The sequence below is a fragment of the Nyctereutes procyonoides genome, unplaced genomic scaffold (genome assembly GCF_905146905.1).
Source record: "Nyctereutes procyonoides isolate TBG_1078 unplaced genomic scaffold, NYPRO_anot_genome, whole genome shotgun sequence".
NCBI lineage: Eukaryota > Metazoa > Chordata > Mammalia > Carnivora > Canidae > Nyctereutes > Nyctereutes procyonoides.
The window spans coordinates 10,927,310-10,952,865 of NW_026575139.1; the positions used below are offsets into that span (position 1 = coordinate 10,927,310).

The 25,556-nt window shown below is 49.4% G+C and overlaps 1 protein-coding gene across 7 annotated transcripts in view; it reads left to right on the forward strand.

Moving 5' to 3' along the window:
* The window catches only part of TTC7B (tetratricopeptide repeat domain 7B), a 250,179-nt gene that overhangs the window by 181,882 nt on the left and 42,741 nt on the right, over positions 1-25,556 (forward strand). For 2 of the 7 annotated variants that reach the window (XM_055303621.1, XM_055303628.1), the window contains 4 exons: positions 5,243-5,359; positions 12,465-12,562; positions 15,446-15,619; positions 17,994-18,044. In XM_055303621.1, the coding sequence (XP_055159596.1) occupies positions 5,243-5,359; positions 12,465-12,562; positions 15,446-15,619; positions 17,994-18,044 (440 nt within the window). The other 5 variants (XM_055303622.1, XM_055303627.1, XM_055303623.1 and 2 more) reach the window with 5 other exon arrangements.

Consider the following 25,556-nt stretch of genomic DNA (forward strand, 5'->3'; position numbering starts at 1 on the left):
GCCTCACCCAGTGCCTCTCCCCGACGCCGTGAGGGTCCCACTTTTCTCTGGCCTCCCACAATCTGCAGGCAGAGTCTGCTTCCTTTTGTGCTGCTACAGAACTTCATCCATGTGTCCGTTCATCACATGTCATGTGACTAGACCGTGAGGGAAGGTGCTTTGTCTTATTCCCCTTGGTGGCCTCAGGGGTGTAGTAGGCACTCTTAAAAGGATTGCCAAAGGATGAACAAATTGGAATTCATCATTGGACACATGGACATATAGGTGGCCAGCTGTACAAATACAGCATTCTAACAGATTATTTAAAAATATTTTATACATATGAGGCGAGGAAGGACATCGATTCCTGCCTGAGGCAGGGGTCATAGAAGATGTCAGCCCATGGGATTGGCACAGCTGCGGGTGGGAGAGGCCCTGGGAAGAGGATGCAGCAGCCTGAGCACAGGGACGATGTGAGAGTCTGCCCCAAGCTCAAGGATTGATGGCTGAGGTCTGGGGCTCTGTGGGGCAGGGGGCAGGGGATGGGCAGGATAAAGTTAAACTGGAATGTTACACTAGAAGTGAGGGTCTAGGGGTTGGAGCCAGTTTCCAGGGGGTCAGGAAAGTCTTCCTGGGGATGATCATTACACATTTAACCTGACTCTGATAGAATGCCACTTTGATGTGTTCCCTAAGACACCCAGGGAAAAGTCACAATGCCACACGCCCCAGAGCTTCACTGGGGTTGTGCCCTCTTTCTACATCTACACCACGCCAAACACAGGTGTTATTTCAAGAGGTGTCTTGGGAGTTGTAAGAAATTCCAGGCATAGGGTAAAATACTATTTCTCTCAGGTTTGATAGAAAGTAAAACCTCAATTAACCGAGTCCTTCCAATGACTAGGATTTTATACTCACTGGGCTTTTGGGTGAAAAGGGCAAATCACAAAAAGCACAGGCAATTGTGAGCATTTTTTTTTTTTTTTGCAGAAGCACGTATGATGTGTCCTAGGTACAATCCCCCCTGAAACCCAACCCCTGTCTTTCCGCGGCCCCACTCAAGTTCTGGGGCCATGATCTGTCCCCAAATCAGGGAATCCTGCCTCATATTTGTGGCCAGGTCTTGTCTTCTGCTTGGACTCTAAGTTCTTTGAGGGCAAGGGACTGTATTTTATACCCACTTTTTATCGCACACGTGTAACACAGATCTTTGCACGTCATAGGGTTTTTAATATTTGGCAATGGATTAGAAAATGCTGTCCATATTCATTAATGTCAGGGGTGCAGTGAGAACATTTTAAGTGACTCTCCTATGTTTCTTGTTCAGTGGGTCTGGTCTGAAGTTCTTTTCTACCAGTGAGTGACTGGTGGTGTGAACTCAGGCAAGTTACTCTCAACCTAACCTGCAGGGTTGGTATAAGAATCAGCGATTAAATATTTAAAGTGTCTGGCAGCAGCTGTTGTTCTTATTTTGCTTGTCTTGAAAGCAGACATTTCCCTGGCTTGTCGCTTATTATTCCACAGTTGAGAGCTCTCATATTTTCTGGAATTGCATTTCCGTTTGGGAGCTTTAGCTCCCAGTCCCTAAGGTTGGCTTTACTAAGGGGGGCCGGGAAGGCGGAAGGAGCCATTTGACCTGAAAGATGAGTAGATGCTTAAAAAGCAGAAATGGATGGAAAAGACATTCCAGACAGAAAGAAAAGCGTGCACAAAGGCCCAGGGTCATGAGGGAAAGTGACACGGAGGAAGTCGATCACGGCTAGCACGGGAGACGTCCACGATGGGCGGTGAGGAGACCGAGGCTAAGCATTCGAGCAGGAGCAGCATCGTGTGAGACGCTAGACCTGGGCTACCAGTGACCTAGATTTGTTTGTTGACAAGCTTCTTTATTCTTCTTTAGTTTCCTGTAAGTTGCAGTGAGTCTCTGAACCAAAACTATAATTAGGCTGATGAACTTTGAGCCAGGTAAACAGGGTAGGGATAGGGCACTGTCCCAGCACGTGGCTTCTTAGCAAGAGAAGCACCATTCAGCCAGGTTGGACTCAGCTGATGGGACCAGCCAGCACTGCCCGCCTGCAGGCCCTCTGCCTGTCTGCTGGGTGCCGGAGTGTGGTTGATGCTGACTTGTCGTGGGCTTCTTCATGACTTTTGTTTTAAGATTTTATTTATTTATTTATTTATTTATTTATTTATTTATTTATTTATTTGAGAGAAAAAGAGAAAGAGAGAGCAGGAGCAGCGGGAGAGGCAGAGGGAGAAGCTGACTCCCTGCTGAGCAGGGAGCCTGACTCAGGGCTCAATCCCAGGACCCCAGGATCACGACCTGATCCGAAGGCAGATGCTTCACCAATGGAGCCACTGGGCACCCCTTTTTTCCCAACTTCTCATCGTAGGTTGAATCTGTAATACATCAAGTGTAGCAAACCAGGGCCGATCATTGTTTGCGTCCTCTTCACAGCCTACGCCCAGCCAGATGTTTTTGAACACTCCTGAAACTGTGAGCAAGGGTTCGGCAAATATGACAGGCATCCCTTGTCCTGCTTTTGATATTGTTCTCTGCTTGCAGACAAGCCTGGAAATTCGGGGAGGTGGTGAGGGGAGTCGTACCCCCATGTCCTGCTCTCACACGTGCACCCAAGGGAACACCAGGGTCCAGCTTGTCAGGGCGTTCCACCTGTCATGTTAGAGGCACCTGACAGCAGCTGCAAGGCTGTGCTTTCGCTCCCTTGCCCGTGTCTTCCAGCCCCTTCTGTCTCCTGCTGTTCCTCCTGCTTCACATCCAGGTGCTTTTCCCATCCTTCCTGCTCAGCAGTTCTACTATTGTTCTTCCTGTCTGGGTCTCTTAAATTCAGCCCACACCTTTTCAACTCCATATCCTGACTCAAGTGTTTGAAAGCTGTTATTTCATGTTAATTAGAAGTTCTTTTTCCAGCCAAGAAGACATGCATGGAACTGTTCCCCCAAGTTGAGGTTTAGAGATGAGCTCTGGCATTTGGCGCTTTGGGTACAGTTAAAGGACAATTGGACAATTGGAGCCAGACTGCCACCGCATGCAGGGCAACCTTCCCCACCACCTCATGGCCCTCACTGTGAGGGCCAGAAGAGCTCAGTGCACCTCCCAGAGAACATCATCACGGTCCTGGGCCAGGAGGACCTCCCGTGGCCAAAATTGCCTTACAACCAGACCCAGGAGGGTCTCTGGCCTCTGAATGGGTCTCCACTATATGCTGAAAGGTGACCCTTTGGCAGCTCGTCCTCCTTTTGTAGCACATTCCCCAGTTGACCCAAGTTTGGTGGGAGATTCTGGTGGGAAAAGATTCCCACCACTTTCTGGACTGGTGAAGATGTCAGCAGGAGTTGGCACCTGACTCCTTCCCTTCCCTCAGGGAACTTCCACTCCTTGAGATGTTTTGAGCAGAAGTCGAGCCCTGTCACATCTGGCCTCACCCCTTATGCACGCCTGCTTGTAGATCAGGGGCCACATCCCTGTCATCACCTGACCCTTTGCCATCACCCTGGGCGTCTGCAGACCCAGACTGAGGAAGCTGCAGCCCTGGGCCCTCTGAGGGCCCCCAGCACCCCCTTAGGCACCCTGTGTTCCATTTGGAGGGAGTGGGTGGTACTAATGCATTCCAGAGCTTGGGGAGTGATGCATTAGGACCACCTTCTTTCTGTCTTCCACTGAGAAAAAAGAGGCTTTCTTCTTCCAGAGTGCCTTAGAATGAGGTCATTACGTCATGCATGGTTGAGGAATCCCCTTATGTGTCTAACTTAAATCACTTGGGATACACTCCTCAGTCTTGTGTGGTTTGCAGAGAAAATAGTCAATGAGAAAATGTGGCTTTAAGGCGCCTTGGCCTAAGAGCACAGTCCTAGGCACCATGGAAGTGAGGGATTGGTGTTCTTGTATGGAAGGGAGTTAAGTACCACCTACCGAGGGCTGTTACAAAGATGCCTTCGGTATTGTTGGTGAAGGTCATACCCAGGGCTGGTCATGGAGGGTGGGGTCTCTAAGAGACAGCAGCTGCCCCCCCCTTCCTTCTTTGCATTATTGTTAACAGCAAACACCAGCTAATGTGATACAGAGTAGACAGAGACGTAAACGGGGCATTGTTTGATGAGGTGGGGTTTTTTGCTGGGTTTAGAATTTAGGAAGAATTAAGGAGAGTGGTAGATTCATACAGATTAAAACTGAGGACACAGCATATATGTTCACGGAGCTAGGAAAGGAACCTGGCCTTTGGCCAGTGAATTATATTGATAGGAGTAAAGGGTCCAGAGGGATGCTTGTCCCAGAACGAGTGGTGGTGGGACAGGACTGGCCAGTAAGTAGGATGCCCTGAGTATTCAACAAGGAATCTTGACTTATCGTTACAAACAGTAAGGAATCATTGTAGTTTCTTGAGCTAGGACTGAAGATGATTTTCAGAGATCTTCATGATGCAATTTCTTAGGGCGAACCAATGTGGGAGACAGGAAGACCACCAGGAAGGTGCCAGGGCCTCCACAGGGACAGTACTAAGGAGCCCAGGGACCAATGGAGCTAATGTCTCCAGAAAGGCCATAAGTAGAATTTGGGAATGGGATAACCAGGAGGCCAAGAAGGAGACAAGGGTCTAAAGCTTAGCTCACAGAAGTTGTGGACAACAGAGGGTCAAACCACTGGTGATAACAGAAATAGGGAAGAGATAGTTGGTGATTATGAAGTGAGGTGAAGTCCTCGCCCTTAAGTAGCAGGGCTGGGAAGCTCTGAGGAGCAGACCTGAGCCAGATGCCCCCTTCTTTATGTGCCTTCGGTTCAGGCTTTTCGAGGCCTACAGGACTCATTCACCTTCCCATGATGAGGATCTTTGTGGAAGGTTATTTGTAGATCCTTTATATCAACTGAGTCGAGTCTCCTGTGTGATTTTGTAAGTAAATCAAGATTTTCTTTTAGTGAACTTTTGGAATCTTACAAATAGATTTGTTTTGTTTTTAAAGAAGTAAGCTCTTAATAAAATCCCTGCGTTCTCGATAAAATGAGCCTTTAACCCAACCACAAATGTTCACGTTTGGTCTTCCACTGACAAAGCCATCTATTGAGTTGAGAGTTCTGGAACCCTTGGCCCTGCTGCCACCGTGTCCCTCAAATCAAGCCTCTGCACAACACCTTCTAGAATGAGTACAATAGTTTTCAGGTCTAGGCCAGGCCACTGGGTTGGGCTGTGCTGGAGATGCTCTGGCTTGAGCCATGTTGTTTTCTCCCTTTGTCTTCCCACTGTAGACTCCTGTTTTCCAAAGTAAAGTTGGAGTCGCTCTGCCGGGGCCCGGATGAGGCACTCCTCACCTGTAAGCACATGTTACAAATATGGAAATCCTGCTACAACCTCACCAATCCCAGGTAAGAGGCCAACAGTGCCTGTTTTGCACGGTTTCTGCAGGGTGCCCGCCTGCTGGGTGCCATCTCTGATGGGCATTTAGCAAGCTGGCATTACCCAGCCACCCTGTGCAACCCCTGGGTCGTGGTGAGCAGTGCAGGACAGGAGGAGCCTCACATGCTCCATCTGTAAGGGGATCTCCTTCCCACAGGTGACGAAGCCCCCAAGTTGTGGGTTTCTTTTGCTGTGGCTGCCACATGACCCACCAGGCCCAAGGCACAAGTGATCTCCCACCCATTCCTCTCAACCAGCCATTTATGTAACTCCTTGGACAAGTCTTAATCATCTTGCTGGTGATTTATGGATAGACTAGTAATTATATACCCCAGGTGGGGGTCTGACAGTAGTATTTAAAGGACCTGCAGAGACCACAGGCCAGGCCCTGTTAAGGAGAGTGGAAATAGCTATTGGCATGATAAAGTATAATTTTCAAACAGTTAAAATCATGACTCAAATGAATATAAAATAAGCATGTATCTAAGGTTTTACTTACCTCATTAACTAATGAGGGAGCCAGTAAGACATTAAAACTCATCTGGAGAAGAATTGGAGAATAGTTACACTGAAATGCATTTGTAGAGAAATGCAAAAACAATATCCCATAGGACAATGAAAGATATTGTTTGGAGTGGTCTTTTTACAGGGTGGAAACCATTTGCCTACAGATGGAGCTATAAAACGGCCTCAGTCAGTCAGAGTCCACCGAGGGCACCCCCCTGACCCAGGCAGATAACTGGGGGAAAGGCCCACAAGTGGACCCCCCTGAAAGACACGCAGTAACCCCTGGTTCCCATTTTCAAGTCTTGGGCCATTCTTCCTGGCATTTGTTTAAATGACCAAGTGTGTCCTGCCCTTGGGGGATGTCATTTAATGAAAAGGGACCTAATAATATAAGTGCCTTCAAACAACTACTCATATTCTTGGCACATTTCTTCAAGCTCATAGCAAGATGTATGGACAGCCCACACTAGCTCTTAAAAGTCAGGAGCCTAAAAATGTTCAACTCCAGTCAGAGATGTGTATTAACTGAGGGTGTCACTTGCCCCACACTGTCCCCTAGTTGGTGACAGGCAGGTGGCTGTGGTCTGCTAGTCCTCGGGTCTGGGGAGAGGAAAGGGGGTGCGATGGGCTTGAGGGCGTTAGGGGAGCAGCAGAGTGCAGGAGGGGTTCTCTGGGGGGATTTGTTTTACAAACGTTTCTGCAGTTAAAAGAAAATATTCAGGAGCCCCTGGGTGGCTCAACAGTTGAGCATCTGCCTTCGGCTCAGGTCCTGGGACCGAGTCCCACATCTGACTCTCCGTAGGGAGCCTGTTTCTCCCTCTGCTTGTGTCTCTGCCTCTCTGTGTGTGTGTGTGTGTGTCTCTCATGAATAAATAAATAAAATCTTAAAATATATATATATTCAAAATCAGACTCTTCCCCTTGAGAGGATGGGTCCTGGTGAACTGACATTAGACAGAGTCGTGACCACAGACGGGTCTTGTGGGCAGTGAAGCCAGAGAGCAGCCGGCCTGCAGGCTGTCACCCCTCCCCACCCCAACCAGCAGGCAGCCCCAGGACCCCAGCAAAGCCAGAGTCACAAGAATGAGCTGAGAACCCCCTTCGCAGGCGTCACCTGCAGCACGTGACCGCCCCGCGCTGCGTCTTCCTCTCGGTAGCAGGATAGTCGTGAAGCCGGCCTCTTCCCTTTGGCAGCTGCATTCTGAAAATAAAGATCATTTTAATTTTTAAACAAATTCTGCTTTCCTAAGTCTGCAAGCAGAAATAGAAAATGCCCATGTTATGTTCCCAAAAAGCCCCCCGCTCCTGGCCCATCAGAAGCAGCAGGATTTCGGGAAGAGTCTTGGCCACAAGTGCTGCTAACCGGAGACGCTGCCCAGGCTGGTGGCTTCCGCACTGGAGCGTTCCTTCGCCCGTACCCCCCGTTAGAGATGAGAAAATAAACCCATCAGCCTTCATATTGCCAATTTTCCCTCAGTTCTCCACACCTCTCCACCTCCCCTACATTTCCTCCCACTTAGCAACCAAGAATATTGAATGTGAGGAGAAAAAAATAGCAGAATTGGAAAGCTTTTTAAAAATACTTAACCAAATGCCTGGGCTGTGTCCATACTTCCTCCGTTTCCTGAAGGATCTTTTAGGGCCAGAGCAGGGAGGAACCCTGGCTCAGGGCGCGGAGTCTGGATGGGGCACGGGGGTGGGCAGAGGGCCCCCCATGAGCTTGCGGGCCTGCTCTCCCAGGATTCCCGAAGCCCTGGGGGAGGGGCGCAGGGGTGGTAATTGAGCAGCCCCCTGATTAAGGAGCTTCTCAATTGTGGGTTTTTTTTTTAACTTTATTTATTTTCTCTGGGATATAAATAAATGTCTCTCCTGTAGGCCTTCCCACTGCACAAATTTAAACCTCCTCCCCCATTGGGTCGGGTAAGACATGACCCTGGAGTAGAAGAAAGAGGGGAGGGCTGCGTCTTGACAAGGGGCAGCATACTTAAAAGTTCTCCACATAAGGGCAGCTCTGGGTCCAACAGCCTCAAGTCTCTGATCGGGTCACACGGGGTTCTAGAAGAGGGTAGAGTTGCATGAACAAGTGCATGAGAAGTGCTTTAAAAAAAAGAAAGAAAAGAAAAAGAAAGAAAAACTGGGCAGGGAGCATCGTGGCAGGTGGTTGGTTTCTCCCCGAGAAGGCCCACGACTCCCTGTTTGTGAGCGCGCTCCCCTGTGGAGAGGCCTCTGCTGCACCTGCCAGGGCTTCCCACCGGCCCCACCCCCTCCCAGAGAGCAGCCACAGCGGGCCACGTGGAGAAGGGACCGAGCTTTCGTGCTCTCTGCAGCTCGTTCCCTCTTTATTTTTGCCTGAAGGAAAAAAATCACCGAGTTAGTCGCTGAACTGAGCCTTAGACAACTTGCAAAGAGCGTCCCACCTGCAGTCTGAGAACACGTCTCTTGCCGTGAGCAGAGCGGTGGGTGGCGTTCTCTCGGGTGTGCATTTGGCAAAGGTGTGTGTCATTTCAGAAGCCTGGATTTGTTTGCTGGGTCTGCACTTTTACTTGCCTTCAGGACAGACATCCGTCTCGGGTTTCATCTCCGCTCTGTCAGCAGAGGAGGAGGCCCCTTCCATTCTCGTGCACATTGGCTCAGCGGCCTAGGGCAGTGTGACTTGTGACCAGGGGTCCCCGCGGCCCCCTTGAACTGTCAGTGTTTCAGCTGGGGACTCACTGTGCTGCCCCTTCTCTTCAGTGCCTACGGTGGCCTTGCAAGACCTCTACTCTCCGTTTTATAGAAAACAAGGCTGAATAACTTGCCTAAGTTTTCCCAATTAAATAAGCAGTAGAGCTCTGTCTGACTCCAGCTCAGTCTGTCCTCATGCCCGAGCTCCCTGCACCACGCACGCTGCCTCTCGGAGTTGCCAGCCAACTTCTTTGCCTTTTTATTTATTTTTTTATTGTTAACCACTTCTTTCCCCTCCCCCTTGCCACTGCCACGTGGACCATCTCCATCACAGAGCCACATAATTGGAAGAAAATTGTTTCTTCCTCAGTCCTACGCTTACTCACAAATAGCAGTTCAAATTTTTTTCTTTTTCTTTTTCTTTTTTTTTTTTTTTAAGATGCTTTCTTTAACCTCAGTTGGATGTTGGAAACCCCATCCGATAGTGGTTAACAGTCGCCAGCATTTTGTGGAAGCTTTCTTTTTACAAAATGTGCTCTCATTTCATCTTCGAAGCAGCCCCATAAAACAGGCAGGTGTTCTATTCTTTCACACCCATTTCACTGATGAGAATTGAGGGTCAAGGATACTGGGAGCTTGCTTCGACACTTGTTTGTTGGCCTACGGAGGCCTGGAAAGGAATAGGTGTCTCCTCCCCACTCCGGCCCCCTCTGGCTTCCCTCATCCCAGGGCTCCTCTTCCATCCAGTATTCCCTGTGTGTCAGATGCTAGTTCAGAAGCTGGTAAGACACTGGGTTGCAACAAAGACCCCCGGGCTCTGACTCCCAGCCCACCACCAGCTTGTTTCTTGTGATTAACAACCTGTGTGTGCTATAGAAGGTAGAAGATTTTCAAGAGAAGCTTCTAGTGTCCAGTGTAACTTTAACCACCACTAGCATGTACTCTAAATGCTCAGTCCCACCTGTGTGGAGATCAACAGCTTGTGTACCGTGGATTTGGGACTTCTGCCAGCGTCCCCTCCATCACCCTCTACTAGCACCACTGACCAGGAATGGTCCTCCTTCCCCTCCTGCTGCCCCCCTCCAGAGGTGTTCCTGGCAGCCACAGGCTAGGCATTGTAGAGGTGAGGTCACTGGAAGGCGAGGTGGGAGAGGGGCCCATGGCAGGGGCCCAAGCAGGGTCCATAGGGAGCAAGGAAGGCTTTGGTGAGAGACACTGGCCGAAGTGAGAGAGGCAAGGAGACCCAAGAGCTGGCCGGGGCCCCCTCTGCCTCTTCCTCCACATCCCAGGAGCTCCTGCAAAGGCAAATCTTGAGTGGTTAAGACTCCACACCCTAGCAGTGTAGAACTAAAAATGGCTTTAAGCAACCAGCAAAATTCCCGATCAGTCACAGCATTCGGAGTGGGAACCAAAGCATCTCCATTTTGAATCATGAACTGTTGCTTATGTGTGGTTTTCCGAAGGAGCTCTGAAGAAGCACTAAGGAATGTGACTGCACCCAGTTCCTCAGCTGGTGGAGGGGGAGCAGGTCCCGTGTCATGACCAGTGGGGAAGGTTCACAAGTTCAGAGTTGGGCTGTAGCTGCCATCTCTAACAGCCAGGGTGGGAGGCCCTTAACTCTGCTTCCCCTCACCTACCGTCACACCAGGAGGCTAGGAACAAGGGGTCTTCAGAAATGAGCCAGCCGCACTGACCTCGGGGGTGTGTGTGTAGGTAGATGTGCTTACAGACTGTAGGACTGTACCTAAAGGTTGTAGATCTTCTCGGTGCTCTGTCCAAGCTCAGCTCAGTGCTGTACGTGGGAGATGATCCTTATCCTCATCTGACAGGGGAGACACTGAGGCACAGGGACAGTAGAACCAAAGTGACCTCAGTGTTAAGGACAGACAGAGGACAAGGTCCCAGACCCCTGGCTAGCCTCCAGGGCCTAACAGCACTCGGGGCAGCCAACCCCAGGCGATGAGAGCTGATAAGGTAGGAAGCCAGGAGGGTCACGGCCAAAGCAAACACTTCTGACCTCATATACGCTCCATCAGAGCCCAGGCAAAGCCTTTCCTTGCAACACCAGCACTTTAGGGTGTCCTGGAATCCCCAAGGTGATGGAGAAAAAAAATCTCTGTATTTTGGGGTGCCTGGGTGGCTCAGTGGTTGAGCATCTACCTTCAGCTCAGGGCATGACCCCAGGGTCCTGGGATTGAGTCCCCCATCAGGCTCCCTGCAGGGAGCCTGCTTCTCCCTCTGCCTGTGTCTCTGCCTCTTTCTGTGTCTCTCATGAATAGATAAATAAAATCTTTAAAAAAAATACAAAATCGCTGTATTTTGAGGTGATATCATCTGAAAAGCTCCTGGGTGGGGAGCCATTGCGATATTCAGATCATAACTCTTTGTAATATTTTTCTAATATTTATATTAAAAACACATGAACAGACCAGTGTTAGGAATATTCAGTCACTAATGCAATTAACATTTGCACATACTTTTTTGTGGTCTTCTGCTCAGAGTCAGTTATTTCCCGATTGTGGAAATAATTAATAGAACAGTTTCCAAAAAACAAAACAAAAAAACCCAAAACCGTGTATCCAATGATGTAATAAGTATAGGCTGACACATAGTCTGTACTGAAGCAAGTTTCCGTCTGTTTCCCGTGGATTTCTCTAATGACATCATTGGACGTGGAAATTACAGCCTGCGAACCATATTAAGTTTCATACCAAATCTTGTTTGTACCACTTTTAGCAACAGCTGCATACAGGAAGGAAATTGTGTCCCTTTATTATAGAATTTGAACTTCTTAACAACAACAACAAAAAAAAACAACCCATGCCTGGAGCCCCCAGATCAACAAAACAAAACAGATTCAAAGAATAGCGTTTGTAGACTCAAACCTCAAGAGATAGATGTGCTGCTCTTCGGAGCCCCTTGGAGGGAACATCGTGATAGAGGGGAAACGAATGTAACTGTTTTTGCTTTACAGGCTGCTTAGAACAAAAGAAAACGAGAATCTGTGGGAACCAAGGTCCCCTGCCTGTGTCTCACCCCTCTTAGGCCTCGGGTGGTCTTCCCCACATGACCTGCCACACAAAGGGTCCAAGCCTGCTCTCCAGAAGCAGGTGCGGGTAGCCAGTGGCTGTGCTGGCTTGGGGGTGGGCACCCCAACCCTGCTGCGTGTTCTCAAGGCCCAGCCTTCCCCAGCTATGGGTCACTGGGCCAGCTGGATGGCATGTGCGTTGGAGGCAGGTTGGGGGGGTGCAGTCCACCCCCAGGTTGATCCCACGACTCCTTTCCCCCTCATCCATTAGCTAGAGACTCCAACGAGGCCACAGCTGTGTTTGCCCTTTGAAAAGCAAAGGGCCAGGGGTTCTCAAATCTAGCTATACCTTGGGCCCCCCTGGGGAGCTGGGGAAGATGTTGAGTACCCACCCCCCGAAGTACATGGATCTGATCTGGAGGGGGGTCTAGACATGAGGGTCTTGTAGAAGTGCCCCAGGGGTCTTCCTTGGGCAGGGAGGGCTCAGCTGTCGACCACCGGTTGGTAAGACAATTCGCGGATGACAGGTTGAGGGCCTTGATGAGTTCTGAGACTTCCAACACGGAAGGCCCATCGGTTCTGCATCCTGAGGCGCACAGAGAAGCTGGGTTCGGGTTTTTGGTTGCATGTCTTACAATGACACAAGAGAGGCTCAAATTAGCAAGGGGCCGGGGGTGTGGTTTGAGCGTATTTGTGAAGGTGAACAGGGTAAGGGCTCCCCCCCAGGTGGAGCCAGGGTGCAGGACACCTTGTGGGAACATCCAAAAGGCACCAAAGGTGGGACTGCGCCTCAGGGGTCGGTGGGTGATGGTTGATGCTGTGTCTTTCCCCCGGCCCCCCTTCCCATGACTGATCTCTGCAGCTGTGTTTTGCAGTGATTCTGGACGTGGGAGCAGCCTCTTAGATAGAACCATTGCTGACAGACGACAGCTTAACACAATTACCTTGCCAGACTTCAGCGATCCTGAGACAGGTGAGAATACTAGACCAGAGGGGACGGAGCGGTATCGGTGAGCGCGTGGGGCCTGCTCCCCACCCCGGGGGCGAGGGGTGAGAGGTGAACCTGGCCAGGGATGGGGTTCAGAAATGTACCCCCCACAAAGAGGTTAAACTCAGCGGAGGCGCATTTCCTCCCGTATCTTTGCAAGTGTGTTCACAGTGGGCGACGCGGGGGTGCCTGCCCCACAGGGTCCTTTGAAATCTTTTTATCCCCCCCACCACGCCCCACCCCGCCCTGCTCTCAGAGCCTCAAATTCAGAACTAAAATTAGATTGTTCGCATCCCCATGAAGCTTCCCCTCTGCTTTTCCGTTTCTCCCTCTCTCTCTTAAGTTTCAGATTTTGCTGAAATCAGGTTTCGATTTTTAATCAGTTGAACATAGGAACACCCCCCCATGTGCCCTCCCCCCATACAAAGGCCCTCTAGGGACATAGGTGCGGCTGAGCCTCTGAGTGTCCCATCCCGACGGGAAGGCCTGTGTGACTTGCCTCCGAGCAGGCGTGCACGCTTCATCCTTTGGGTTCCCACATTTGCCTAAGTACAGAGGAGCACAGATGCCTCTGTGACTCCCAAGCCCCAGATGAGTGCTTCTAGTAGTTACGCTGGCTATTCAGTGGTGATTTGGAGGATGTTAAGACGTTCCCTCCACTTCGAGCCTCAGAGGTGATTCCAGAGCATCATTTGAAAGCTGGTTCTGTTGCTTCTGCACCTTCCCCTGCCCCCGCCCCCTGCCACCCCACAGAGGGCCTGTGTAAGCCTTCGTCCCCATCTGGGTATGCCTTGCCCACTGGCTTCCTGAAAGGAGCCCCCAGGTCCTTCTCCTGACCTCATGGCAGGCCCCAGCCCTGACCGAGCCCTTTTAGAGAGAGCCGCGGGGCAGCCCTGACGTGTGCACAGCCATCTCCCAAAAAGTCCTGCTCCTGGTGGGACAGGAGAGATGTCACCCTGTAACGGCCAGATGTGCTGCCTGCCCTGGCCCATGCTCACAGCTGCCTGCAGACTGTACTCCTCTACTAGGCTCCCTTTTACCAAATGTAAAGTCAGCTTGAGAAGTGTGATCCCGGGGCCCCCAGGCTCCCAGGTCAGAGGATTGTGGGGTGTCGGGTGCAGCAGAAATTGCAGATCCGTGCAGTGGCCTGACCCCCCCCTCCCCAATTGACCAGCAGTACTTAGGGAGGTGCCTGTGACTTTGAACAGCACAGTAGCCCTCCTAGAGACACTGTGGAACCCCCTCATTGTCAGAAAGGGAGGATCAGACTGTGGAAACTCACCACTGCGGGGTGAGGCTGGGACACGGCGGCAGAAGGGGAGGCTCTGGGCTGATCCAGAACAACTGCTGTCACTGCCCAAGACCACCCCTCTCCCTGCCCTGCCCCCTCCTCAGGATCCTGTGAGGACAGCCCTACTAAATTCAGACCCCCTTTCCTTCCAGCTGGGCCCAGACCCTAATTTCCCCAGAAGTCCCAAGGCTTGAATGCCACATCGCAGGGAATACAGATTGTGGCAGCACATGAGCGAGGTCTTTATTAGGAGTTCTCCCCTTTGGCCCATAGGATGCTCTCCCCTTTGGCCCGTGTCTGCCCAGCCAGGTTAGACCTTCTCAGAGGCTGTAGTATCCAGGCGAGGGCATATGTGGCATACTCAGGACACTGCTGCTCCCTTCTCCCGAGTGGGCTTTGGTGCATCTGCCCTGCCACTCACTCTAGGGGCCCAGGGGTCGGAGTCGGGATTGCTGCACCGGTGCCCTTGAATGATAGGAGGATGGCATGGCCTCCCAGGCCTGGCCACTGGCCGTTTTATTGTTGTGGTTGCACTATTCCCATAAGTCTTGTAGGGATTCCTTCCACTGGCCCTGCCCTCAGGCCTGACCAGATCCACTGTAGCTAACAGAATTGGTTTCATTAAGTGGATGCAGCAAATTGAAAAGCACCCCCCTACACACACACCAATAGGTCCCAACCATGGAAAAAGAGGAATCAGATAGAGTGACAGTCTTAGCGTTAAAGCTATGAATCATTGTCTTTTCTTAGGGATAAGTTGGTAGTTCCTTAAATAGAGGATGAAAAAAATTTTTTTTTCTTCCTTTTGCCTTCAAAACAGGATGTGGAGTAAGGAGATTTATCTTTAATCATTGGTAGATATTACCAGACCCTTATCCCAAGCAAAAACCATTCTTTTCGCTTGAAAGTTGGGTCCACTGTGTCTGGGACAATTTTTCACTGTAGCCGCGGGGGTCTCTCCGGCTCTGGGTGTTTCTCCAGCTGTGAGACACGAAAGTGGCAGAAACGGCTTCCCTTCCCAAGTGCCCAGCCTGTGCACTAGACCACAGATCAGCCTAGAAAGCTCAGCACCCCATTGTCACGACGCTGGGACCATGACAATACGGTCCCACCCCATTGCCCTCTCCCTAGGAAAACCTTAACTTTCAAGTAAACTATATACATAAGCACTTCTCGTTTAAAAAAAAAAAATTAGGACTAGCCAAGGTCTACACCCTTCCAACTGAAAAACGGTCTCCTCTAGGATTGTCCCGGATATTGTAGGTTAAAGATGCATTACTTTCAGTGGATCATGCTGCCGAGTCTGTGCCCAGGTAAATCTGAGTTATTTTTATCACATGATGTTGTTGCAGAACAATTAATTAAATAACCAGTGGAAAAAACAACAAATTTGTTTTCTTTCAAAAAGCACTCATATTCTATTGTCCAGTAGAGGAATGATTGTGTATTACATGACCTCATTTTCTTTGCAGCGTATGTGAGTATATTAAAAGCTAGTTTATTTTTTCCTTTGTGTCTCTAAAGCTTTTTATTTTTTTTTGCCTTTATCCTTTTTTTTCTCTTTCACTTTTTTTTAGTGTCAGCTTCCTCCTCCTCCTCCTCTTCTCTTTCAAGAACCGAATCTCCTCTCCACCTGTTTATGTCTCCTCATCTTCGTTCTCATCCCAAACTTGACACCTTTGTGTGGCCCCCTGCTGCTCATTCATTCAGAGACCCGGGCCCCCGCCAGGAACCCTCTCTGTGTAAACATGGTTTATGGTTTTTTGGGTTATTTTTTTTTACCTTTCTCATTAGACCTGCTTCATTTGCCTGATGTTTCATTTTCTGATAATCTTCCTAACTGATAAGCTGGATAGGAAACTCCATCAGATTTATCTGCGGAAAAATCTTGCCAATTTGGAAATCCCAAAGCAGTGTGGGGAGAAGGCGACAGTGGTGCCCTAGTTCCAGGCTCCTCTTTGAAAAGTAAAGGAGACCTGTTTTGAGCAGAATAAATAGAAGCTTTTCTAGACAATTGCTTCTAGTTCTCTAGTTGAATGCTTTCCCAGAGTTGTTCTACATGCATAAAAATCTCTTTTAAAAAAAAGCAAATTAGAACATTTGGCGAATAATTTATTTCTATATGTTTCTTACTATTTAGAAATTAGTTCAAGAAGCATATAGCAATCAAGGTGCTATCATAAAGAGAATGGCCATAGGCCCTTTAAATTTGTGGTTCTCAAGTTCTACTGTGCACTAAAATCACACGAAGAGCTTTGAAAACTGCAGATCTCCAGAGCCCCACCCCTGGCGTTGATGATTCAGCAAGCCCAAGCTGGAGCCCAGGCATGTGGATCTATAGAATACCCACTTAGGATTCCAGGGCCGACGGGTTACATACTTCATCTTGAGAAATGGTGCTCTAAAGTTGTTTTCCATGTGCAAGGAAGATGTAGGGTTTGTGTGAAAACCTAGGGAACTATGCAGAGAAATTGGACATTATTTTCTTCTAATCCTGCTTTTAAATATGGAAATTTGAAAGTCTGTTTTATGGTGTTTGGGGACCTGTGTCCATTTAAACAAAACAAAATACATCCCTATGTTAAAATGAAACACTGGTTGATCACATCCTTAAATGGGACCTCAATGTGGGTCTCACCAGGCGGGGCCAGGCTTGCCTTCTTTCACTCATTTATTCGATGTTCCCTTTTACTGAAGCGCTGCCAGAAAATTTAATCTCTGTATCCACGATTTATAAGGGCTCATCTCTATCCCAAATGCTCACTTACAGGCTGAACAAAAGCTCCTAAGGGGAGCTGCTGTCAGAAAGAACTACTTTCTCTAATGTGCTCATCTTTCTGATGGCTACCCTGCCGGGCTAACCTCATGCACACACAAAGTCGGGGCAGAAATGAGGCTATCATCTAAAATAAATCATTCAAACCAAGAAACACTCTGGCTTTACTTCTCTGCATGGTAAGTGTTCTGAACTTTGCTTTCATGGCAATCCCAGCTTTATGAAATGCAAGACGAAGATAATGTTTATAAACTGCTTACGTTGTTTTTAATCTGTTTCTTAAAATAGACTTTTTCCCTTAATACAATGCCCACGGGTGATTGCCACCTACGGTTTTTCCAGAAAAGTTGTTTTGTGCATTGGTTTTTGCCCAGTTTTTTGTCTGAAAGTGGGACCTTACCCACTGTTCTAGAACAGCGTGACATGTTCCCACGGGTCCATCCACACCTGCTGCACAACAAACTCCCCTGCCTCTAGCCCCCTGCCTGGGTTTACCTGGTCACATCCCAGAGAGCCCTGCGTTCCTTTCAACCTTTGAAGGCTTAAATCCTGACTCTTTGTGAGACACCTGACACCAGGTTAATTAGTAAATTGTTAGGGCCGTGAGCACCACTGGGCTTTGTGCTGCTTGTGCTGTGTCCCAAGCAGGACTCAATTGTTTATTCCTTGTGAAACCATGAGTCATCTCCCACCCTTAGGGAGTGCCTCGCCCTGTACCCAGGTGTTTCAACCAAGACTGATAAGCCCAAGAATCTTTTTGTTCCCCCATAGATACAACATCTAGTTAAAGAAAGGGAAAGCATACCAAGCATTACTGATAGATGTAAAATTTCTTGATTAAAATTGTAATGAATTTGAATGCCAGCCCCTTTCACTAGGACAGATAGCCAAAGGCCTGACATTCTCTGAATTTCTCCCTCCAATCCTTTGACTTCATAAAAGCGAAAACTAGCCCAAGTCTACACGCTGTCCGGATCATGATTACGGTTAATGGTGGAAAGATCTGAAAACTGCTTGTTTGATTATTTTTCCCTTCCCGTTGGAATTTCCTGCCCTGGAAACAAAACACATTACATGAATTGGTCAGCTCTCATGTGCTGGGTGAACATTTAAACGTAGAGGGGAATGCCCAGTTGGCCTTTCTTTGGTTTAAAAAAAAAAAAAAAAACAACCAAACAACATTGTTAGTGGAAAAACATGTGTCACTCTTGAATTGAAATCTAATTTGAGACAGCCAGACTTACAGTTGGAAGGTTATTAGAACTCTGTTTGCTTTTTTAGCCTTAATTTTGATTTTTTAAATGTTTCGTTTCTTGGTTTTAATTTTTGATTTGATTTGTTGTTCCAAGGCAACTCTCCAGAAGTATACTTTCATGGTTTTCCCTCCCTTTTTTCAGTTAGTAAGTAGTTTACCAATCTATTAACTTTTCTGAGGGTCTCCAGAGTCACGCTTCCCTCCACCATGGAACGTGTGTCGTAGTTGTTGGTCGTTGGGAATGCTGAGATGATGTGGACGCAAAGCTGCCACCCGCTTGCCCACTCTGCCACCTGGGGCCCATCTCTCCTGAGATGCTAGCGCGTTCCCTCCCCATCCCCACCCCTGCAGCCTGGGTTTCGGTGCTGGGGAGGCAGTACTTCTCTGGGAGGGATTACAGAAGGAGGCAGTGCAGGAAAGATGTCCAAGCCAGGTGTGCAGTGGATTGGTCACAGCCCCACTAGTGCCAGTTGGAAGTATGAGACACTCAGCCTTCCTAGTGCAGGTCATCCATGAATTTGGGCTAGAGAGAACCTGTTGAATCTTGAAAATTTTTTTCCAGTTCAACTATTATTGCCACATAGAAAATTAATTCTAATAAATTTTCCTTAAAAAAAAAAAAAGCCAAACAGACACCATAAAATTTAACCTGCATCTACCAAAACTTAAAACTAAGCAGTTCTCTGGGTGTAGGACTAGTACTTTTAGGTGGTATTCTTTTAAGGCATGAGTGAATTATCACATTTTCCAAAGGATGTTTCTTAGCTGCTGATTCTCTGTAGTCAAATATTTTTGGGGAAATATTGCATCTCCCTCTTAGAGACTGACAGTTCACGGTAGCACCGTAAAGCCTCTGAGAAGTCCTGCAGCTTAAAAAATTCAAGGCTCTGAAGTTTGACCTCTTGTTCCCAAAAGCTAATTTCATCATTTTACCCATCCTGTGGAATCAGTGTTCCGGGGACTGCATTTTGGGCAATGCTAATGTATATAGTGATCCAATACATTCGAATGATCTGAGCCTTTGCTGCTTAGAGCAAATATTCCTCTCAGGGAGTTGATTTCCCATCTGAAATCTAGCTCAGCTCAGATGTGACTTTATTTCTGGCTTTTAAAAGTGTCTATACAAATAAAATATTTTTTTAATAAAAGTCCATAGTAGAAACATACGTTTGGTATTGTCAATACATTACGGTTCTTCGGGGAAGGAAAAAAAAGTTTCACTGCCAGGGTTCTTTCAAGTCCGGCTCCTTAGATACGTGGAAAAGATTTGATTTTCAGAAATCAGGTCCCATTCAAATCTTCAGGCAGTTCCCATGGGGCTTGATGCGTTTACACAAGGGACTTAGCTCTCTTCCATGGCCACCTTTCCAGCTCCCCAAGGTCAGGACAGCTAGGCTCTGCAGAAGCACCCCAGCAACTCATCTCATCTCCATCCGCCTTCGCTTCCCTGTCTCTAAGGATGTCAGTTTACTAATTCTAGCTCACGCACACCTCTGTGGTCTGCCAGGAGCTCACCCTGACCTCCAGGCCGGGCCAGATGCCCTCTCCCGAGTGACAGCGGGCAGCTGTGGCTCCCCCCGGGAGGTGGCCACCTGGCAGGAGGAGCCCCTTGGGGATGCAGCTGCCCACCCCCCCTCTAGTGGGCTGTGTGCTGCTCCTTAGACCTGGGCACCCCGGGCGCCCCCATCCTGGAGCGCTCTCCCTTCTCCCCAATATCATCTTGGAGGAAAATGTGCGTTTTATTCGCCTCTCCAAGATCATGCTGAGATCAGGAATGCCAATGATGTGGGTTCTCAGCCTCCCATATCCCTGATTCCAGTGAAACCCCTGCTATGTTGAGGAGCCCATAACCCGGGGAAGAGAATAAGCTGATTAATGACCAAACACACCTCTCAAAGGAAATAAGGTGGAGAAACAAATTCAAGGTCATTGTTTTTTGCCCCTTTTCTTATGGCTAGCATTTCATTGTTGACTTTGCATTTTCTGACATTTAGAAATGCCTCTAATGATGAGGAAGTGACTAGACAGTGGGGTGTACCTTTCACCCCTGCCCCTGCCTAAAGGAACAAAGTCAAGTTTTTAAAATCTGCATGTGAAGCAGTTACTCTAGTGATGACCCCACCACCCTTGAGGGGTAGCCATCAAAAGAATTCAGCCCTAATGATTCAAGGATGAACCTTTTCTTGCTCTTTTATTGCAATTAAAATGAATTCCCCCCAGCTAGTTCTGTGGTGTCTTTCTTTAAACCAGATTGAGGAGAGTTTTAGGAGATTGGCAAGTCAGTAATAAATGGCAGTCAGAGCTTAAGGAGTGTGTGTCCAGTAATTAGACCATCACCCCAGCCGGGGAGGCTTTCCCCAGAAGCAGCCTCCCCCAGGCACTTGAGTCCAGGCACACACAGCCTCATGAATATGCAGCAGCGAGGGTTTCTAATGGAGATGAAAGCATCTGCCTGGTGTAGCCTTCCAGAAGGTACTGTCTCCGGCCCAGAGCCATGGCTCTGCTCACTCTGACAGCTGGCATCTCCCCACATGCTTGTGAACGGCTGCCCTCCACGCTTCCCGTGTGAGCACCTGCCAGCAGCATGCCTGCCCCCCCACCACCCCGCATGCCCACAGGGGGCCGTGCACCCCAGCCCCTCCCTGCCTTAGCGGGATCCTTCCCTAAAGCTTTCCCCGGAGAGAACTCGACCCCTTCAGGAGAAGACCCATCCTGTCAGGTTTCATGTGCTTGATGATTCTGTTAAAAGTCACTTGGAAACTGTGATCTCGTCTTGAGACCGTGGGTTTGGCTGTCCTGACTTACTTGGCTGTCTTAACCTCTTTTCCACTCCGTGAAAAAGGAAAGCATCTCATGGAACGGGGACCAAAGTTATTTATCAGAGGGACCCACAAGCAGGAGGCCTCCCTGGCAGTGGGAATCGGGTAGGAACGGCGGTTGCCCGTAGAGCGCCACAGCCCCTCGCTCCTGTCACACTGGTAGACACGCCACGAAGAGGGAATGTGGCGGCTGTGGGGGGGACTGAAAACGGGCCCGGGAGGAGCCCCCCCCCCAGCTCCAAGTCAGCCTCCTCAGAGAAGCACGACTGCCTCCAGCAAAGATGGGAACTGCCCTCACACCCAAGGGAAGGGAGGACCAAAGTGTTTAATGTTAAAAAAAAAAAAAAAAAGAAAAGGTATAGGACAATATGCCTGACTTGGGGGGTTGACGTGAGCATGGACTCTCCTCCCCCTTCAAAAAATAGGAGGCCCTCATCACTAGCTACTGAGCTGCTGTCTCCTCCAACCCCGAGGATGTCCTGGTTCTGAGCACAGGTGGCAGGTGGGAGAAGGTCACCGGGCTGCCAGCAGTCTGCAGTGTTGGACTGATTTTTGCTTTCCAGCCCCATCTCGAGAAACAGACCTTCTTCCCCTGTTAAAAATGAAAATCGTAAGCAGAGCTCCCTGGCAAGAATGCTTAGTCACTCGGGTTGCTATTCAGTATTCAGGGTCTTTAAGAGGTTCGAACTGTTGCCTTTTCCTTTTTATTTGAATCGTTTGGGGGGCAGGGCACACGGCTTCTCAGAACTGGATATTGAATAAACTCTAGTGACAGGTAATATTGAATCATTTCAGAACACGGAGGAAATAGGTGCAGAGATTCATTACCCAGGGCTGTGGGGGTTGGGGGGGGCGGTTCTTTTCAGAAAAACGTGGGGAGCACAGGTATGTCAGGGAGAATATGGGACTTGGGGCCCAGCCGGGCTCTCCATCCTTCCACAGTCATGCATGTGAGGCATCCGAGGTAATTCCGGGACTGGGAAGCAAAAGGCAGCCCAAACCCCAGGCAAACACGTGCGAGACGTGCAGTAAAGGATTTTTGTCGCGTGTCATATAACACTTCCCCTCGTTCTGGATGCCGACGCCCGCCCAGTCCCCAGGTGGGCAGAGTCTCATCTAAGATCTAGTCTAGGAAGCTAGGAGGGGAGGGGGGCGCACACCCTTGGGACCGGGGGGGCCCCCGGCACCGTCAGGACAGCTGAACTATAAACATCGGCCGTGTGCTCAGTGGCCTGCCTGTGAACATGTGCATTACAGAGCATGACCAAGCCGTGTCACTTATGCCTTTTGTCTGATGGGACTGTCGCCTCTGAGACCCCTCTGAATGTGAGGTGGGGTTCACATGCGACTGCCACCTTGCAGGTCTGCGTGAAGGCAACCACAGGTGGAGTGTGCTCTGGTGTTCGGAAAGGCCCCGGCTGCCTCAGCAATCTGAGCTCCCCAAGGCCCGTTGGCGAGGGTCTCCTAACAGGCTTGAGCACCTGAAGTCGGTGGCCTTGGTCCTGAGTCCTCTCAACTGTGGGGAGAGAGGCCTATCCACTGCGGCTTCCGGGTCCTCTCTGTGGCCCCCCTCCGCTCCCCACCCCAGCCCCACATGTGGTGGTCCAAGGGGAACCCAGACGGAAGCCCCGGCAGTGGGGCTCACAACAGTTCCTCAGGTGGCACTTCACCTTCATATCAGGTGTCCAAACTAACATTTTCTTCCGGGCTTCTGGGTGGCAGGGAATAGAGAGCAGTTGGCCAGAGGATGTACGGCTCTCAGCCCCAGGGCATCTGGTGCCCCCTGAACCATCTGGACAATTAGGTCACAGCACAGGGACCAGATGTGAGGGCACGCCCACCCTGGCTCCGGTCAGCTTTTGGTTCGGCTGGTTTCACAGTGGCTTTTCGGAGCCTCTGTGCCCTGTGCCTGAGGAACTCGGTGCAGCATAGCAGGTGCTCGGCCTACAGGGTTAGGATGGTGATAAGCACGTCTCGAATTAACGTGATAAATAAGAGATGCACAGCAGCCGGACACTCTCCCTGGCTTACCTGTGGAACCTGATTATGTGGCAGCTTATTCCTCCAGGGTCTTGGATTTCCAATTAGAAACATATCTTATATTCCTCCCTCCAGTTCCTTTTTTTAAGCCTCAACTTGTCCATTTCCCCTAGGGCAATAATCCCTTCCACCCCCACATACACTGTGGGAATACATTTGCTTTGGTGAGAAAGACAAGGGTTGCCTTTTTAAAAATATACATGTTGGTTAGAACTAGCATTTCTAGTTGCGTACCTACAGAAATCCAAATCTATTTTGATATTTAGCATTTCAGTCCTAGGGGACAGTAATTCACAGGCTCTTTTTTATTATTATTATTATTCCATTAGATCTATCCATCCTGATTCATAACGATGCTTACTTTTTTTCCTCTAAATTCTAATCCGATGGAAGACTTTGACTTACTGCATTATTGCCAGGAAAAGTAGATGTTAACTATTCGGTGAGGTTGCCGTGATTATAGGCATGTGGCATCGTCCACAACTGCACGAGTGCTCAACTACCCATCCCTAGTTCAAAACAGGAAGGGTCTCTGCCCTTGTGAAGCATGTGTTAAAGGGGATCGACTTGGAGGGGAAAGTCGCAGTTCTGCGCCCCCCCCCCCATTTTAAATGGCTTAGTTAATATTAGTCATGGGGGAAGGTCATGGAGCGAGGCACGGTGTTCAGTCTACTACACGCCACTGTCATGGGCAGTCTGTGTGGCTGGAGGTGACGACAGGCATGCCAAGAAGGCCTTTGAGACAGTGAAGGTTCTGGCCTCTGAGCCATTGGGAGGCCAGGAGCGTAGAGCATGAAGGGGGGACCACTGTCTTCCAGACTCCAGACACTGACACATCTGTTGACAGTTCCCATCCATTCTGCAAGCACTCGCCTGCTGGCTCTCCCGGGCCCAGCGTCATTAGACCCTAAAAGCACCTCATGTAGGGCCTACCTCCATATGAGAACCAATTTAGGTCACCAAAGTAAACTCAAGGTTGAGAATCCAGCCTTCTAGAACCACACATCAGAATAACTCAGAAAACGGTGAGTCCATCCCATGGACAACCGTCCCCCAGGGAGGTGGGGGTGTTGCTGTAGGAGCACCAAGGACCCAAGGCCCACCTTCCTACAGGACAGTGGCAGGGAGAAGAAACAGAAGGCTCACAGCAAGCAGCCTTCCTGGAGGAGGTGGCATCAGAGCCAGATTCAGAGGCTAGACTTGTAGTTAAGGCTACTGGCCGAGTCCTTCTTTTGCCGCCCACTGGCTGTGTGACTTGGGATAAGTCCATAACCTCATTAAATCTCAATTTTGTTATCTAGATAACATAGTTAGCTGCCTCACAGAGTCGTTTAAAGGTTAAATGAAATAATATATGTAGAGCTCTGGCCGGAGTTCCTGAAATCTGCCTTTGCCACGTTCATAAAACTGATACCCACAGCTGTCACCACGTGCCAGGCCTTCTTCACAGTGAAACATACAATCACGTGAATAATTAGCCACCTTAGCTGTGTCTCGCCGTCCCGAAGAGAAGAGACTTTAACAATAGTTCTAATTAACTTGTTTGCAGACCAAATAAAATAGTGAATCCACATAGCAAAATTAGCCCCCCTCGAAAGTCACGGGTCTCCGTTAGCATAAGGACCCACAGAACCTAGTAGAAAATGTGTAGAGAGTCTTCCTTCGGCATTCATTCATCGTTGTTATTTGTAAATGAGTTACCGACTAAATATTTTAAGCCTTCCTCAGTTGTGATACATGATGCAGCAAGTACCCATAGATATAACGAACCCCCATAAGCAGAATCCCTGGAAGGGGTCTCAGGAGCTCTGCAGAGTCTAGAAAAGGATCCTGAGGCCAGGAGGTTCTCCCTGGAACTCTGTTCCCCGGAGTCTTGGGCTGCAGGGAAGCAGGCATGCGCAGAGTCTGCCTCCAGGCTTTTTCTGCAACCAAATGTCAGTGACAGGACGCCTCTCTCCGTCTCAAGGTGGGTGGGTCCCCCCTTGGCCATGCGCAGCGGAGTCACCTGGGTGATGAGCCTGAGGCCTGGCCTCCCCACCACTGTCACTTTAGTGATGTGGATCGTCTGGGGCTTTCGGGGGCCTCACGGGTCTTTTAAATCCCCGAGTAGTTCTGATAGGAAGCCACGGATGAGAACCTCTGCTCTAGGTGCCCGATAGGAAGGCAAGCCACGTTGATGACGTCAGAGTATACCAACAGCGGCCTTGTTTATTTAGCCAACAGTTGCTACTGAAATTCTCAGGGAAAGCTCTATCAAATCCTTGTGCTCAAAGCTCAAATATTTCTTGTCCATAGAGAGTCCAGAAAAAACCAAGACCTGCACCCCCCCCCAAAAAAAACCTACAGCAGTCTAATCATTTTTGCTGTTTCGATTTTATTTTTTTTGTAAGTCGTCAGACATACTCTGTCTAAGCGAGGGTCAGCTCCTAGCTGACCTCCGTGAGTTCTGGATCACAAGGGCATCGGCTGGTGTCTTTTAACTTGGCCTCCAGGTGCCTCCTCCGGAGGGGCAGGGGGGCGCGTTCCCTCTCCAGGACTCACCGTCCATCCCGAGAGGCGCTCTGCCCTTGCTCATCCCCGTGGACGCCCTGCATGGATTATCGCAGCAGGCAGATTCCCAGCCCGGCTCCCATCCGCCTCCCGTGAGCCCCCTCCGCCAAAGCCCCCGCTTGAAGGATTTGAGTGTATTTAGAGGCACCCATGTCTCCTTCAAGTTGGAACAGTCAAAACACAATATGGATGGCCAGCCTCGTGCTGCAAATACCCTCAAAATGAATAAATTGCGGTGCATTCCGAAG